This window comes from Rhea pennata, chromosome 18 (genome assembly GCF_028389875.1).
Source record: "Rhea pennata isolate bPtePen1 chromosome 18, bPtePen1.pri, whole genome shotgun sequence".
NCBI lineage: Eukaryota > Metazoa > Chordata > Aves > Rheiformes > Rheidae > Rhea > Rhea pennata.
Window position 1 is genome coordinate 5,129,110 of NC_084680.1, and position 18,531 is coordinate 5,147,640.

An 18,531-nucleotide genomic window follows, 5' to 3' on the forward strand; every position below is an offset into this window, starting at 1 on the left:
GTAGGTTTGCAGACCCACTTGGTTAGAAATCTCCAAACAACATAGGGTCCAAGACCTCCAGCTCCGATCCCTCCTGCTGGTCTGGAAGGCCAAGAACCAGCTACCAAAGCTATGAACCTCAACTCTCTGCGTGCAGCGTGGAGAGGTCAATTTGAGTGTCCCACCCCAGCTTCCATTCTGTATGAACTTTGGGGCCAGGGACAGCTGGGATTTCATCTCTTTCCTCTACACCTATTTCCTCCTCAGCATTCCCCTGCTACTCCTGGAAGCTTTCACTTTGTGGCCAAGGCCTTCATTGTAACTAGCGGCTCCCCTAATAGCCTGGTCCTATTCAAGACTTAGCTTTCATCCAGCGTTTCTTCATCCCAGTTCCTCTCTTTTTTTTCCAGGGAAGTCAGTGCAACTCCTCCTCACTCACATATCACAATTTGCTCTGTTTCTGATAAACTGCCTCTTTTAAACTGTTCCTTCATATCTTTTCTTAACCATAGGCTTCTGTTCAGCTCTGTCAAAACATAGTCTTATTTTTTTTATGCTGCAGTGCAAGCAGAATGAGACATTCTTTAAATAACTCAGCCCCTTCCTAGGGAAGAAGAGGGGAAAAGAGGGAGGAGAGACAATTTCTAAAGCTAAAATAATAAAATGGAAAATCAATTCCAATTCTTTCAGCTCAGTCCATCTCATTCTGCTGCAGTACCAAGGAAGCTTCAGAGGACAGGGGATAATTCTCTTGACGCTTACAGCCACGCACTCCAGTGAGAAGCAATGATTGATCACTGCCAGATTAGCGCAGTAAGCTGTGATTCTGCTGTCACCCAAGTCACAGGTGATGGTGGCAGGAGGCCCATGGCACCATGCTCACCTTGTCAGCCACTGACCTACCTCAGGCCATCTGAAACTGATGCAAACCACAGTCCTCCAAGTCCTGCTGTGGTGAGAGCATTTCATGAGCAGAATCTGACCCTGTCAGTAGCCACGAGCAGAGACAGTCATACTGTGCCCAAAGGCTGTTCCAGCTGCAACACAAACCAGCAAGAATGTAATGGGGAGCACAAGAGCCTTGCCATTCAGAAAGGGGCTCCCTGGCACTGAGCAGCAAGAGAACAGGAAGGGGAATTAGCTGATGGGTACTAAAGAGGGGCCTGAGGTGCTCCTATCCTATCTGCTCTGCTCCTTGCTAATAGCAAACACTTGGCCACAGAGGGTAGTACACGGTGATCTTTGGACTCCTCTGGCCTTAAAAAAGCCCTTCTGACAGAACAGGATATAACACTGATCTAGGCAGGAACAACTAAGATTTACAGACGCTCTGAATGCAGAAGAAACGATGGCATAGAATCTCCATGAGAAGTGATAGTGAAAGAAAAGACACAAAATGAAGGACCCTGAGGACTACTGAACATCCAGAAGCTGAGGAAGAGAGAAGAAAATCCTAAAACGGCTTTAGCAGCAATGTGAGAGTGAATCCAGGAAAAAGCACAGATCTGCCAACAGCAACTGATTTGGTTAGTTCAGACTATGGGTGTTGGAAGGGGCTGATAAAGGTGCTCTGAAGAACCAGGCAGGACTTTACAAGTGGCTGCTACATGACTGATGCCTCTCGAGTGAACAGAGTGGACATGTTAAATGACAGCTGATGGATTGCTTCCACTCAGTGTGTGGCTGTGATTTGATAAAGGTCAAGTAAGTCTACAAAAAAAAAAAAAAAAAAAAAAAAAAAAAAAAAAAAAAAAAAAGACATGATGGGAAATTGTGGTAAAAAAACCATCAAAAATAGCTCTAAAACTAATGTCATGCCATAATCATCATCCAAGTGATTGCACGACCTTGCTGTGCGCCCTGCCTGTCAAGTAAGGAGAGGCAGGAAGGAAAGCTCCAGAGAAGGGGGACAACAATGATTAGAGGCACATGAAGGTGTTTGTGAAAAGAGAGATTGAAAAGATTATGTCTGTTAAATTTAGAGAGGAGACAAATGTGTGGGGACATCACAAAGATACAGAAAATAATGCTTGCAATAATGAGAAGTCAAGAGCTTCTGCTTATCCTTCCTCCCAATGAAAGGATAGAGGATGCTTGGTGAGGCTGGAGGGCAGTGTATTGGAAAGGAGCTCAGACTGGTGCTGATAGGCAGTGGAATAGCTGCACAGGCAATGATGTGAAAGAGCTGATGTACATCAGAGATAAACCCAAGGTGCTACAGCTAGTCAGGAAGGAAGCCAAGGCCTCTGAATCCCTGATGGGCTGATGAAGGATCTGAGCCTGCAGTTCAAAGGGAAGAGGGAGTATGTGACAGATGCATTGCAACAGCCACTGCAAGGCCCTGGTGGCGGCAAACTAAGGCCCTGCTGCATGGTGTTTCTCCTTTGGTTCCAATAAAAGGCTCAAAGCAAAGGGAATTGTCTGCTCTCAACTTGCTTTCTTTTCCCTCTGCTTTCCCCTTGGAAGAAGGAGAGAGAGCACAGGCTTGGCTCAGACTCAACAGGTTATGACATAAGGACAGTGGCCATTCACACCACCTGGGAGAGCTGCATCAACGCAGGATACTCACATTTGGCCCTGGTGGACTGCAGAGCAGAGATCAGCTGCCAGAATCATGTGCTGCGAATGTGAAACTTCACTGGTCTGAGAGAGGCAGCCTAGGACCAGCCCTGCCTCCATCAACCAGCTGCAGAAAGAGATCCAGAGGCAGCCTGCTCCATCTGAGTATCCACAGAGACCAAGAAATAGAAAGGAGGAAGAGAGAGAGCCCAAAGGAAGGCAAACAATGCAAATTTGTGACCATCAGACTCTTGAAAGACCTCAGGTTCCCTTCAAGCTGTCAGCTTTAAACCAGCTGTCAGTAAATTGAGAACCACCAACAGAACAAGGAGGGTAAATTATGCTGGTGACTAAACTGCCAAGAGAAATGCACATTCAGGTGTAATGAGTATCATCTCCCAGGTCATTTTAATGCACCAGACAATTCACATTGGAATGGGTTTTGCTGCTAGAATAAGGAGTGCTGAGTTCACTGCAGCACTGAAATGATGAAAATTCAAATTCTATTAGATAACCTTATTTCAATTATTAATCTTTAATAGTTTTTCCTATCGACGATTAAACTTTCATGATTTTTTGTTCAAGATAGTTAAACAGATTTAATGAGCCATTCTTTAGTTTCTCTCCTCAAGAATGGGACAAAAGGAACCCAGAAAGCCCTCCCAATAACAGAGACCCGGGGGTAGGACGTGGAAAAGAAGAGAAAAGAGCATAATGAGTCCTAAATTCATGAGCAAGTTCATCACATGCAGCAGAAAGTGCAATGTGGTGGTGAACTACAGCAAAGGTGTTTGGGCTGATACAGCTAAACATCAAGGTGAAGACAGCCCAAATCCAGAACAACGGTTGCTCTGGAGGGCTGTTCTGCCGGTGGGACGCTGCCCTCGCATCAGGAGCACTATGGAGCAACGTTGCATCCGCCATTGACCTGCTGCATGGCCCTGGACATCCTACTTCATCTATCCACATCTGTCCTCCATCGCTTCCTCATCGTTTGTTCAGACAAAGTCCATCGTGACTCTCTGGTCTCTTACACTCTATTAGCACAGTACTTACCACAGGCAGAGCTCTAGCTAGTGATCACAAAACATTACCAATGGGTAGAGTAACTAGCGACAAAATACTTGGATTTGTGCATCTATGTGTGGGAAAAAAGAATAATTGCTGGTGAAGGGCAGATAAAAGAATCCCTGAACAGTCCAAACGCCTACAAATCAGCCTCTCTGGATGATGCACTCCTATTAGGGCAGCAGAGGATTTATGCTAATTAACACAGATTCCCTCCCCCTCCCCCCCAAACTCACAAACAACTGGGAAGATAACAAAAGACTGCAGAGATGCAAATGCAGCATCTATTAAAATAAAGGTTGACCCCAGCAAATTATTTGCTATACACAGAGATCCTAACCAGCATTGAATAAAGGAAGAAATGATAAAACACACAAAAAGTTATTGACCTGGATATTTCAGAAGCAAATTTTCCATTGTGCTCAGAAAATGGCAGGGGAATATAATGGGACATGCTGGGTGCCTGAACTCTTCTGAAAATGGAATTAATTTCATTTCCAAGGGAAAAATTATCCTGAAGTGCAAGGGTTGAACGTGACACACAAAAGGTGATAAACCACAGATGAGAAGTAGAAATTTAGGAATAATATATCTTGATGATGGGCTTGGCTGTTTCTCTTTCTGAGGACAGGTAAAATAACATGGGAAAGGGGGACACAGTTGAGTCTTTCTGGACTTCAGACAAGGGTTCTGATATCCAAAACCTCTTGAAAATAAATTAAATTAGTTCAGGGAAAAATTCAGTCATGTAGACAGAAAACTATGGAAAATATTTTAAACAAGATTTGATGTTAAATGACATCAAATTGAGCTGGGAATAACAGGGCTAACAGCATGCCAAATAGTTTGGCATTAGCACTAGTCTTTAACACCACTAACGTGCCTCAAGAGAGGTTAAATTCCACTCATGGACACCACTAATATAGAAGGAGTCTCTCTAGCAGAAATAATTAGCCAAAGCACACCTTAAGAAACTAAAAATATGAGTGAGAAAAGTATGAATCAACTTGGAAACAGCTGAACTAAGAATTGTGGAAAAATAAGTAGATACTCAGCCTGGGAAATAGCTGGGCTGAACAGGCCAGGGCAGACGATGCCAGACAAGGCCAACACACCCTACCAGAAGGATCAGGAACAGATCTGGGAGCAAGGAAAGGGAGTAGAAGGTGCAACAAGCTGCTGAAAACATGGTCTTTTCCCCAAGCACCTCACAATAAAATATAAGATGAGGGAGAAGGAAATGAAAGGACGCAATGAGAGAAGACAGCCTCTTGGAGTAACCAGTGGTATCACCACTCCCGTCCACATTTTCTGGCAGCCTCCCTGAAGAGGAGAGATTTCAGGAGAGCCACCTGTCCCAGTTAAGTGGGGACATCGGGCCAGGGATCACACCAGCTGCCGCCAACGCCGCCTTCAGCAGAAAGGTTACATCTTGCATACCACAGCGTTGCACCTCGTTACATTCCTCACCATATAGCTTATTCCTCCGCCTTTGAATCAGCCATGAGGCTCTTAGTTTGCTTTTTCAGTACCTTTTTCAATGTGTAGATCCCCAAATACAACCCAGCATTCCAGAGACAGCTTCGTGAATACCACCAATGATGTAAAGTCATTTACCTTTTCCTATTTACAGTCTCTTTTTCTCACTTTCTCTTGTATATGGATATATATGGATTGTGGCAGCACCTCTTTTTCTCCCAACCTTTGTGTTGGGAACTTATATTGACCTGTTTGTTCAAAGAAAGCTATGTGAAATCTGCTATTTCTCATGTAAATGTCAAGGAGAAAAGAAGTGGTTAAAAAAGTACTTTAAGAAAAGGCAAAACACAAGGCCAGAAAAAATAAATAAGGAAAATAAACCAGGATGCACAGACGCACAAACTCCAACTGAACAGGCTTAGCTGCTGTACAGCAACACTACGTACGTCACGGAGCAGGCAGAAATGACAGAAGCTGAAAGTAAACAAGACTAGCGCACATTTCTACTCTGCAGTCCTCTGCTAACCTGCATTTTTTCAGCATGAGGAAATACACCTAGGCAGCATATTTTAAAACATGCCCAAAGAACACATTGTCAGAAGCTTTGTGAATGAATAAACATGAAGGTGGCCAAGGCCAAGAATATGAATATTTAAATATTGATTGGCTGCAGTGATCCAGCTTGTTTTCTGCTGGTACCTGCAGAGCGTTCTGCTTCAAGGCCATGAAGCTGGAGGAGTGGAGCGCAGCATCCAAACTGATTTTCGACATTCACCCTTTGAACAATTAAGAAAATTTCAAAAACATTATTAAAACATTCAAAATTTTGGATTTGGAACCACATGTGCAAGTGGGATTTCTGGGGAACTTCTTTACCCAAAATGAAGAACTTGGCAAAATCAACCCAAAAAATTCTGGTAAGAAATTCAGTGCTGCCAAATCCTTTTTTTTTTTTTAAAAAAAAAAAAAAAAAAAAAAAAAGCAAATGATGTTTTATACAAAAACATGTTGCCCAGTCCTTGCTCCCTAGGAATTCTGGTCTTGTCTGTGCCCTTGTCACAGCACATCTCTTCAGTGCTTTATGTCAAAGATAGATTTCCTAAAAGCCCAGTTCCATTTAGGCACCAAAATTGTAAGTAAGGGTACCTACAACACATCAGATGCTAAACTCCCGGAGCCTAGCCCAAAGCGAGTTACCTGAGGTCACCATGAATCTGTGCTAGAGCAGAGAGCAACTAATATAGCCAGAAAAAATACAGAAATCATGTTCAAAAACTTGTCATAAAGGAGGCTTTATTCCTTGCCCCTGAGATAATGCTTAAAAGGGCTGTAGTTACTTATCTGATGACAAAATATTAGTAACGTATTTGTTGAGCTATAAGAAAAAAACATCGGGGGAAACAGCATAACCCACAGAAGCACCAACTGCCAGTGAAATCAGCAGGAACCTGTCCATCAACTCCAGCAAGGTTGGATCATGCCCACGTTGAACAAAACCTCAATCTTTCCATTTCAGAGTGCAACGAATTACCTGGAAATCACATTTAACCACCAGTTCTTCCCTGCTTGTGGCATCACATTCCTTCTGCCACCAGCCGGAGTAGCTTAGGGAGCAAGTGAATGCAGTCCATACCAGACCGTGTCTAATGGCAGAACATAAAAGGCCTTTCTTTATCTCCAAACCACAAACTAGTTCTGAATTTATGGCCTGCAGTGTACACAAATCACGGAGGGAAGCGTGTGTGTGTGTATCTGAAATCGCACGGTGCCTGACATTCAGGAAAGCACGGGCTGCTGGCACACACAAATCAGTTACTAGAAAACAGAACAGCAAGAGGAGACACATAAAGAATCAATAAGCAGAGGATCCAGCGTGAAAAACCGCTTGCTGCACGCCTCGCGCAGAGGCTGCCCCAGGCCCGGGAAACCCTGCTCAGCGGAGTCGGAGGGGAGCAGCACAGATCACAACGCGCACAGCGATGACGGCGCGCGTGACTCTCTTCTCGCCTTTGTGGTACGGATGGAACAAGAGGCGGAGAGCTAATGCCACGTATTACACGTGATGATAATAAAAAGAAAAGCCATTAAAAGGAAGCTGCACACTTGATAAGCCTGCTATGATTTGTCCTGCATGTATGAATGTGCTGTGTGCCATTAACTGTGCTGAGGTCACCAGCAGGTTGACTGAACCAAGAAAAGCAGCAGTTTTCCCTGTGCAGCGAAGAGAGGGATTTGGAAACAATATGGAAGCACCAAACATGAAAACTAGCAGAAATAACCTTGGGGGAAAAAAATGCAACTTTTTTTCTTTTCCTACCTTTAATCTCTCAGGCATCTGCGAGCTGGGACTGACACTCTGGCCCTGGGGACTAACAGGCTTGCTGCCAGATGGCTGGTCCTCTGACTCAGCAGCGACCCGCACGACGCCTGGGGCTGCTCCAGCCAGCCTCTCGGGGAGCAGCCTCTCGTTCCCGCTCTTTTAGGAAGAAGCAAGTTGTCCTGTGCCTTTTACCATCTCCGTCTTTAGATCCTTGCACCTCAGAGCACTGTCCCTGCTGCCCCTCACCATGACCTTGTGCTAATGAGCAAGTGTTCATCAACAGCCCTGGAAGATGGCTGGGTATCCTGATGCCGTGCACAGGCAGAGTGGTTTCAAGGTGGTCACCCCAGAGACACAGTGTGCGCTCTGGGAGAGAAGGATGGTCTGGAGGGAGCAGTGAGTTTACAGCAGCAGCTTTCACTTCTTTCTGATTTGTAGACCCCCTCCCTGCAAGGGCTCAGGCCCTTTAAGAGTGAGTTTCAGCCTGTAAACAGTTGCTTTTCACAGTTATGTCTTGCAGCCCCTTACAAGCAGCTGTCTTCAGCATCCATCCCTCCCCCATCATCTCTGCAGCACAGCCTGAGATTGCTGGATCAACAGAAGGGTGAGCAGAAAAAAACCCTCAGTCATCTCCCTAGGACACTCGCACAGTCCTTCATATCTAGTACCCAAACATCCCCTCTCACATGGCAAGGCCCAAAAACCCATTTCCCCTTTGAAGACCTGAGAGAGAGATTAAGACTCTGATCCAAACCTCCAAGTTAGAGATATTTTCATTCTAGACCCGAGACAGTCATCAGAAAGAAAATGGGAACCTACAGTGGACAATTAGGTTCAAAAATGGTTGAGTTACCCCACCAAATGCCTCCCTCTTTCTCCTTTGCCTGTAACACAAGGCCTGGTGATCTCAGCGCTCAAGTTACACATTACTTAGTTGTTCCAAAGCAACTTGGGGAATGGGATTGTGTCTGTCCCAACACAAATCACAGGCCTCTCCACCAGCCCATCCCTTCTCAGCCGATGAGCCCCAAGAGGTTAGCGCAGTGACTTCATGGGGCCATTTGGGTAAAGCTGAAGGCTTAGACCTGAATTCTGCCAGGCTGGTTCGAGGAGAGACGTATCACTTCACAACACGGAGAGGGGATCAGAGAGGATTACCCCTCGATAATCAGCAGCCCAGCACTATTGCAGTGAATTGAGAGAATACAAAGGAGTTTAACATCCATCAAGTCTTTACTGACACAAGAAGTAGAGAAGATAACATACAAGAAAACTCTCTCAGAGCCCACAGAATAGCACTGGCAAGGAAGTAAAAGGTGCACTGGTGTTTGCAGGGAGCGGTGTCATTTAGAGAGGAAAAAACCTCAAAAAAGAGCTTCCAAGCTGTGACGAAAAACATTACAGCCTGAACCTGTGTCTCAAACGTGCCCCATCTATCAGCAGCACTGAGATACTCCCCAAAGTCCAATGGTTCCCATTTCAATTTATTTTATCAGCAAATGCTTTAGGACTATATAGATCTTAATCCCTCAAGGCTTCTTCTGGGCGCAGCTAAGATCCCAAGACATCTCAACCTGTTCTGAAACGCTGCATAGCATTAAGGACAGGGAAGCCTAGAGGTGATGTGTGTGCATGTGTGTACATCATCAGGGCCTTCTACTCATGGAAGAGATGCATGGTCCTGCTTTACAAGAGGTCTATAACAAAAGTGCAGCCAACTCGGGACTAGAGCAGTCCCACCTCAGAGGGGGTGAACACCAGCTCTCTGAGACAAACCACAGAGCATCCTTTACGAAACCGTCTGAATATGGAGGGAGTCTGACATAGCTGGAAGTCACACCAAGTTAGGCTGCTGGTAGATAAACCCTGATCCAGCCCTAAGGGGGACCCTGCTGGTTCTGCTTGTTAAAAGATGACTCTTGCAAATGCCTGCACTGCAGGAGAAAACTAGCACGCACCTGCTCCCACTGCAGCAAGCCTGGTGTCCCCTTATCGTGGCAACTGAACACATTCGCTGCAGGCAGACTAAGAGCACCTTATGCAAAACTTGGCTTGTGCCAGCTCCGTACATAATGGGTTCGGATTTGAGATGCAGGAAGAGGGCACAGGACCAGGAGTTTTAATAGAAAGCTCTTCCCTGCCAGCTCAGGCTGGTAAGAGTGACTTCTTTTCATCTGCCCAGTTTGGGCTGCAGCCTCAGACATCTACACTGAAAATAACCCCAGGCTATCTCAAGGTTGAGAAAGGAGGTGTGAAAGAAGTAAAGCAGAAGGCAGATACAACCATAAGTTCTAAGGCTGCACTTCTTTCTGCATAGCATCCTTGCTCCTTCTGGGGCTTGGTTTCCAAAACAGCTGAAAAACTTGCCCAGAAAAACCATCCCCAGAAACACACCATTTACCTCTCTGCTGAGAGTCCTGCTTAGCTGGGGTTGAAGGGCAGGAACAGCAGCAGCTGCATAGCAATATAGCGCTGTCCTGGCATGCACAGTGTGTGATGCTCTCCCTTCTACACCAGGCCACTCCGGGGCCATACTTACCTTTAAGCCAGTGCTCTCCGCTTCAGAGCCTTTATCCACCCCAGTGATGTAGATGCCCAGGGAATACTCTGCCCCTCCTCTGATCATGAGGCCCAGGGACTTCCCTTCATTCAGGACCAGATTCACCTGCAGAGGAGGAGGAAGAGGAGAAGGAAGAGGAGGAGGAACAGTGATTTAGGCAGCATCTGAGAGCTGCACAAAAGCAGCCTCAATTCCAGCACTTCTGACAACAGCCCCACCCCCCCTGCTGCCACCAAGTGTTCCCCCCTCCCAATTTAGCAGTGAGCTGTGCACATCCTGGGACAAAGCCATCCCTGTGGATACCTCCACAGACAACTGCAGCCCCAGACATAGTCTGAAACCAGTCATCCCCTCCCTTCTACAAACATCTTGTCTAGCAATGCATAGGAGGGAAGAGAGCAGATTTAGCTTTTTTTATGGTTTCCTATGCTGGTCCATCTCCCCACATCTGGATGTTAACAGAGTTGCTTACGGACAAGGCAGCTGCTGTGCAATGATGAGATGGAAATATCAGCTCAGAGAATTCAGAGGATCCAGCCACGTAAGGGGCAACGCGTGGCCAGAGGAAAAAGTCAAGAGAGTGGACGGGAACCTGTGGCTGAGTTTCTAGATACTTAGCTGAGAGAAATCCCCATAGTGCCACTAACACTGATGGAGCAGTGCCAATCAGCACTGGCTATGAATTTCCCACTGCCTGCACGGGCCCTATGCAAACATGGGATTACTCACTAATTATCCACATCTATCCAGGCTGGGAAATAGCCAGGCTCGATTTCTCGGCCTTCTCTTCTGTGCAGCTCCCAGCAGCGGTGAGTGCAGGGGGCCACTCCAGGTATTCTCTCTCCTCAAAAGCGTATGGGGGCAAGCAGGAAAATGAGCAACACAGCAGCACAGGCTGCAGTGGAGACAGGCCAGGACACAGCCCGGGCTGGCCTCTGCACCACAGCCTCTCGCACCAGCCCCAGCTGTCACTCCTGGAGCAGTTACTGATCTGTGAAGGCTGCACTTCAAAGCTGAGAAGAAGCAAGGGATGAATTATGCAGTAAGTCACTGCTCCCTCCCTCCCAGTCTGCCTTGCCAGTTAGCGAGAGGAGCTCCAGACAAGCAGAGAGTCCAGGAGGAAGAGCTATTTCTGTTAGCCACATCTCGTACTGCTGCTCCAGTATAGACTTAATTGCAACCGTTTTACTAAGGAATAACAAGGCAGAAGGACAAAGAAGGAAGTGACGCTCCGATCCCAGCCCATCCTGCAGCCCTTGGCCAGGAACAATCTCACTGCTTGCATGAGGACTGAAGCAACAGTCTTGTATCTCATACCCATGCCAGGGCACCAGCCACCACCTCCCTGGTCTCAGCAAACAGTGCCTGATGCCCCCTGTCACCGTCAAAGATGCCAGCACCAAATGATGCTGAAGAGGTTAAATTCTCTTCTGCATCCAGGCCTGCCTGGATGCTGCATTGCCTTGGTCCCAATCCTCAGCTCAGCCTCAGGACCTGAGCAGAGATTAGACCTCCAGCTCCTACATGGGGAAACTCGAAATGCGTGGGCAGCCCCTGCTCACTGCTGGAGGAGTCAGAGGGCACCTCCATGTATCTACAGGCCTTGCTCCTGGAGGCATCCATGATCCTCTCCATTGTAACGGCATCTCGGCACCATCTCATGCTAAAATGTCCCACAACGTGCCACCTAGGCACCCTACCTGTGCTCAGAGCATGCCTGTGGCACAGAAGGCATTCAGGAATCCTCCGCACCCCTGTGCCTTATTACCTCTAATTAATAATGCTAGGACAGATTTTCCATCTGTCCTGCCCAGAACAGCCAGCACACACTGCAACAGATGTTCAATATTTTCCACAGACCTCTGACAGGTAAATGTATCATGCAGTGCTTGGATAGCCATTTCCCTCCCCCCTCAAATGCTGGCTGCAGGCTTGATTTTGCAAGGTGTGCCAAAGCTATTAGCCAGCTTCCCATCTGCCTTCTTCCAAACTCTCTTACTCAGAGGGCCTGACAACATAGCAAAGTTCAGGCAAAAAGAGTGGATGAGCAAGCCTGCATTTAGCTCCCTGGGGGACTCTCAATTTAAAATGGCCTTTGTTCAGTCTCTGCACGACATTTTCTAAATGAATAACTCCATGTTTTTTGCTTTTGTCCCAAGTTCTAAGTCAATTTGCAGGAAAGTAGACAGCAGGAATAAAAATGAATGAGAAAGAACTTCAGAAATCAAAATGTGTTTCATACTGACAGAAACAACCAGAACCAGGCTGTTTGTGAATGACTTTTATATTTAAACTCTTTATCCCAATCAAATCAAAAGTGTGTGCTTTTCCTTGGGATAGGAAAATCAATTCCAGCTTCAACTCACTAACCTGTCTTGCTGGAGGACACTGCATCATGTGGGGAATCCAACTCAGCTTTACGGAGTCTGGTGTTGAAAACTCATTTTCTATCTTGGTAGTAAAGAAGAGACAGGACAGAAAACTACCAAAGAAGTATCCACTGCAAAATTTTGTACTTTTAGGAAATGGATGTCAAAACAACACATACTTTTATGTACAGGTTTCACAGCTGGCTGGCAACCAGCTGCTAATGCCCCATCAGCTACATGCTTTGCTTCAATAGATTTACAAGCTAACATAAGGATGATCCCGTGAATAGATGGTGCTTTGTGCCCTGCTCCAAGATACTGCTTATACATTTATATACACACACACACATATGTATATATATATATATAATGTATTCTAGCACTGTGGGGGAGTTAGCAGCAGGAGCTGTATTTCCATATTTCGACAGCAGGACATTTACATTTCCCTTTAACACTGTCCAGAAGGGCTTGTGAGCTGAAAAGTCTCTCTCTACTCTGATATCAGTAGATTTAAGAGATACTCTATCCCCCTACAAACTTTACTTTGAGTCAGTTATTTCATGTTTACACACATACCAGGCAAATATAAGCTTCAAGGAGCAGGAAGCGGAGAGCAATGAATACAGCCCCAAGCAATAAGGGCCTGAAAGACCTTCCTCTCCCCAAGCCCAAGCTGTGTAAAAAAACCGAAGCACTACTTAAAAATACATTGCCTCTGGCAATTCCAGAGGCTGGGTTGGAGGGCTTAATTACGTTTCTTAGTCAAGGATACCTATGCCTCTCAAAATAAACCCTGTAGACACTGCAATAGAAACGTAGGCTGCTAGGAAAAGCATCGGCTAGCAGCAGGGGCCAGAACAGACAGCCACCCTCAGAGCATTTGCCTTATTGACAAAGTGCAGGTTTAGGAAATAGCCAGGAAATAAAGCAAGTGCAGACAGGCAGGAGGCTCAGGTTGATCGGACTGGGGACTGAGGAGGGAGACAGAAAGGAGAAACGCAGAGGAAGTATTCCAGGAGCCGAACCAAGTGATACCCTGACTGCAAAGGGTGAGCAAGGACTGTGTCGCTGTCTGTGTTGAGGGGCTCAGGGATACAAGGGGAACTGGTTTGCACAACATTTCTCAAAGACTTCCTGCCTCAGAGAAGCCATCTCTCGTGATGTGGGACACTGCAGGGATGGTGGTAGGCTATAACTGGGGTTGGCACTGTCCTGCTGGCTCCCCTGAGCACAGGATTGTCTCCATCTGGAGCATCTCTCCCACTCTGTAATCCCATTTTGTAATCCCATTCTCTGGACATGACTACGGGGTGGGAGGGAGACTGCAGCACGGCGCTGATGCACAGGCCAAGCCGTGCGGTCTCAAGGAGGGAGTTAAGCATGTGTGATGTGACCAACCTGTGTCCAACCTAGTGGTTCCCATCACTGTGACTTGATTCTGTCCCCCACAACAGAAAGGGCAGTCCCTGGGCCCCACCAGGAACAGACGCCCAAGAGCACACGCTTTCTTAGACCAAGGTCTTTCTGCTTGAGCTTTTCCACTCAGCTGAACAGAGCAGATCTACACACATAGGATTAGAGCTTCTATGCAAGTCTAGTCCCCAAAGAGGGCATTTTGGTGACATTTTTGCTACATGTTTTCTCCATCCTCTATTCACCACCTGTTCTGCTGCCTGCCTGAAGCTCAGAGTGAGAAACTAATATACCCCAGGGACCTACAATAAAGGGAGCTGGGATTGCTCCTAACCTCTAACTGCACAGCTGTCCTACCACCAACCTAAAATGGACACAGCAAGTGAAGATGCGAAGGAATACAGTTACTGTCTGTGAGGTGAAACAAGGACATCCAGGCAAGGTAATCTCCCAGGCCTGACTGAAGAGGCCACGTACTTCTAGGCTTATGGTGGCAAAGATACTGTGCAGCCCCCACCTTCCCCCTCTATTCCATACCAAATCTTCTTCCTGCCCTAGGCTACTCCCACATGTACAATACAGAAGCATTTGGAAGATCAGGGCCACAGTTTTAATTTCAGTTTTAACGCTGAAACATCTGCCTCTTTCAATGGCAAAAAAAGTGAAGAAAAAATGCTATAATCAATAAAGCGTTTGCTGAGTTGAATCTTGCACAGAATCTGTCAACAGGTAATTTATAAATCTAGAGAAAAGAAATTCAATTTTACTGTTAGAAAAAGGACTTTCAGACAAAAATTACTCTGCCTCAGTATGATTCAGCACACAGCTGCATGCATAGCTGAGATGGTTTCATCCATGCCAACAGCTATTTCCATGTCATTATGGCTAACATACAAAAAACTAACACTTTAAGAGGCACACAGGACCAATCGTCCTCCTGCTTAGTAAGGAAACCCCATTGGCTTCTGTCTAGACATCATGCAAATGTGTAAACTCAGCTCTCAGGAACTTAGAGCCAACTAACAACCTGCTGTCTGAGGTACTAGGAGCAGAGTCACAGCTGCTCGGGAATCTGGATCCATCAGAGCTACCTCAACATCAACCCACGTTCCAGGGCAGGTTTTGTAACCTGTATTGGGTCCTTTGCTGCCGTAGCTGTGCTGGCAGCCATCTCCAAGGGTGTTTAATGGTACTGTAGCTACCGCGCTGCCTTTGGCTACACAACAGGCACACCTGGGGCACTGATTCACAAGCAGGTTCTTGCAGTAGGTTTGTGTCAGGGAAGTGTCTCTGATGGCCGAAGGGGTGACACCTCAAGCAGAGAGAAAGGCAGGCATCACAGCTTGCAGGGGACAGTCTCCTCTGCTCAAGTATCTGCCATGGAGCCTGATCCCAACTCTCAGCCCAACACAGCTGCACAGCTTGTGGCACACTGCTGATGGCCACTGCTGTCTCGAGCCCAGTGGCTGCCTCCTTGTTGAGCAGTGCTCGACCCATGCAGCACCCCACAGCTCTGAGGCATAATTATTTCTTTCTAAAGTTTCCCCTCCCCCCCTGGCTTAAAGTGTCTGAAATAATGAAGAGATGACACTGCTGTCTGCCAGCACGGGAGAGGTGTGCCAAGATCTGACCTGAAGGCCATTTTAGAGTATGGCCTGCTGGGATGGTGGCTAAGGACAGCCCAAGGCAGTAGGAACATCTTTTCCCCAGGGTGCTGAGGGACTGGGGGCTCACGTGACATATTCCTGCTCCTACAGCAGATCTGTGGATGAGTATGGAACTGTCCATACACCACTGAACAGCCTGAACAGGCTTCAAGCCATAAATCAAAGCAAACCACACCAAGGTCAGAGCAGGCAACCCACGAGAGACACAGGGAATTGTGATGACATTTTCAGTGTGAAGTGATGCAATCTAATAGAAAGAAATCCTTCCTTCTCTCTCCTGCATCTCTTATCCTTCATGCTCATGTAGTCACCGTCAGCCTCTGAAAAACACTGAAGCCACACAATTGCCATCATAGATAAATTTTTCCTTTTTATTTTGGCAATAAATATAACTGCTTTTGAATACAGAATGCCCAGAGGCAAGGAGACATTCACACCAACTCTCCTCTTTGCCTGAATTTTCTTTCTTCTGTGGCACAATCTGCCTTAAGGACTAACCAGCTCCCTCGGCAATCAGCACATTAGAGCAACTATTCAGCTGATGAAATGGCGTTTCTCAAAAACTAGCAGCACGACACTTGCAGAGCACTCTGCCCAGTTCATCTTCCTCCCAGCTCAGCAGCACCTAAGAGCTATTGCTGGCTGACTGTTTCCAAAGTGCTTGGACACTTTTTACAAAATTAGCTGTTGTTGATCCCAGAAGTACATCAGTGGCAATTCACAGCACAAATGGTCCTTGCTCTTGTGAAAATCTGGAGGACTTAAGTCTGGACAGATCACAGCAATTAAACTGCTCTGAAACACAAAGTGACCACTACAAACAGGCTGCATCTCTCCAGGATGAAGGCTAAGTCCTCCGTCAGGGTGGAGCTGGAGAACTCTGACCTGCTGCTGCTCCATCTATCCTGGAGACAGGGGGCTGCAAAAACATCTCAGCACAGCTTTGCACTAGTAAAAGCCCCTCATTTCACACAACTGACCATCACCATTCACCACTTCACCTGTAGGGAAGATGGGCACATGCATGGCTCTGATGAATCACAGGACCCACTGGTTCTTGCTAGAGGGAAGACTGCCAGTTTGAGGCCAAGGAGAAATCTAGTAATACAAAACTGGGTAGATATGGCCATTTCTCAACCGGCCACAGACAACGCAAACATGGAAAATATAACTCTAAATCCTGGTAACACAGAGCCTAATATGCAGCAGTCCCCAGGAAAAAATACCCACACAGTGCTACAAGACACAAGCAATAGTGGCACAGCAATGCTTAGCTCTCCGCAAGCCCAGGTCTCACTTGGCTGGGGACAGCATGAAGATTTGCAACACAATTGCACAACCACAGGCGCACATGCTCTGGTATCTCCTTCATTCCTCCATTCCTGTTAATTCTCACACCCCTTCTCGTAGCTTCCCATTAGATGCGATTTAGTAAGAATGACATCTGCACTGAATGGTCAACCCAGATCTCAGTGTTCGCTCTCTGCTCGTCCATGCAGAACGGTCTCTGACGCAAGCTTGGTGCAAACTTGATTTTGGCCCAGAATCACTGATGGGAAAGGCACAGTGAAAGCAAAGTCAGTGAACAGCTGACAGTCCACCAGTAACTTCCCAGATCCCCAGAATGGTTTCTCCCATAGAGAACTAGGAAAGAATCCCAGTACCCACACAAGAACAAGTTATAACTCCAAGGGCAAGCAATGTGCTGGCCCTGGGCCAGCAAGGCTGGCAAGCTTCTGAGCTGGTCTATAGCAAAGTTACCCAAGGAGGTCAGACCCACCTGCCAGCTGACAGACTGACTGATCTGGCCACATACTAGTCCAGCCCATTCATTCCACACCAACTCACCACACACACAGCCACGTGCCAGATCCCTCCTTCACCAGAGGGATCGGTTACACTATCACACACATGCCAACAGCAGCAGTTTCCATTTCAAGCCTTTTTGATAATGAATGCTTCTGCTACAGATAAGCAAACTTGTTAAACCATGCTACAAAACAACATCCTTTCTGGCACAGAACAGCTGTGCTGAAGGGAAAGGTAGCTAGACAGGGGTATCTCTATTGCCTGATGAATGTAGGATGCCTCCACCTGAATTTAACCTTGCAAAAGCTGGAAACATCACTTTAACTACAGCAGCATTGCAGATTTACTGACCTGTAAGAAAGCATTAACAAACTTGCTAGTTTACATTGCTTCAGCCTCTGGCTACAGGGCTAAAGTCTGATCTCTCCCCTGCACTTTGGCAAATGGTGCCTGCTTCAAAGCTTTTTGCATATGTATTCCAGGACAGCCAGATCAATTAGAAATAGGAGGGAGAGGGGAAAAAGCCTAATCTCCAGCCCTTCTCTTGGAATGTAAAGCTATCCAGACATCAAATAGTCCCTGGGGCAGCATCTGTCAATTCTGGCTGACTGGGCTTAGTTGACCAGAGCTATGTTGCATTTATTTACATGATATTTGTGAACAAAAAAACCCCATTTATAATGGAGATTTAAATTTATATATAAAGAAAAATCTAAAGGCAAAGTCTCCCAGTGTTTTGGGACATGTTCTCATCTCTCAGTGTGCATGATAAGCAAGGGCAAAGCAACTCAGCTAATTCACTCCCTGAGGTGCATGACTGGACAAACAACATTTGCAGTCACACAAAATAACCCCTCTGAAATACACAAGATATGGCAAGCTCTCCCTCACTCCCTGATAGTTTCTGGTCACGGTGGGGCTTGCTTTCTTTGGCAGATGGCAAAGCAAGACACCTTTGGATAAAAAGGTGCCTGGGTGGCCCTGATCAGTTGAAAGCTGTGGCATCCAACAGTTTTCTTTTGCTGGACATACAGATGCAAATTCAGCAGTGGAAGTTTTCACAATGTACATGCCAAACGTTGCATGTTGACATAAGCAAGCCGGAGAGTAAGGAGGAACTGGTTTCAGAGGCAAGCTTTGAAAGGCACGTTACAAGGCTGGGCAAAAAGCAGAGAGGTCAGGGCCCTGTTTTGAGTAACCTCAGGTCCCACCAGTGCTAAGAACTATCACTCACAGCACTTCTGAGCCACTGAGCAAGCAGGTTCATTGTCAACAAGGATGGAGGCTCATTAACAGGGCAAGGAGAGG

General features: G+C 46.6%; 1 protein-coding gene across 3 annotated transcripts in view; it reads right to left on the reverse strand.

Moving 5' to 3' along the window:
- WHRN (whirlin) overlaps positions 1-18,531 on the reverse strand; it is a 59,012-nt gene that overhangs the window by 17,374 nt on the left and 23,107 nt on the right. For all 3 annotated transcript variants that reach the window (XM_062590778.1, XM_062590777.1, XM_062590779.1), the window contains exon 3: positions 9,945-10,070. In XM_062590778.1, the coding sequence (XP_062446762.1) occupies positions 9,945-10,070 (126 nt within the window). The remainder of the gene's footprint in view (positions 1-9,944; positions 10,071-18,531) is intronic.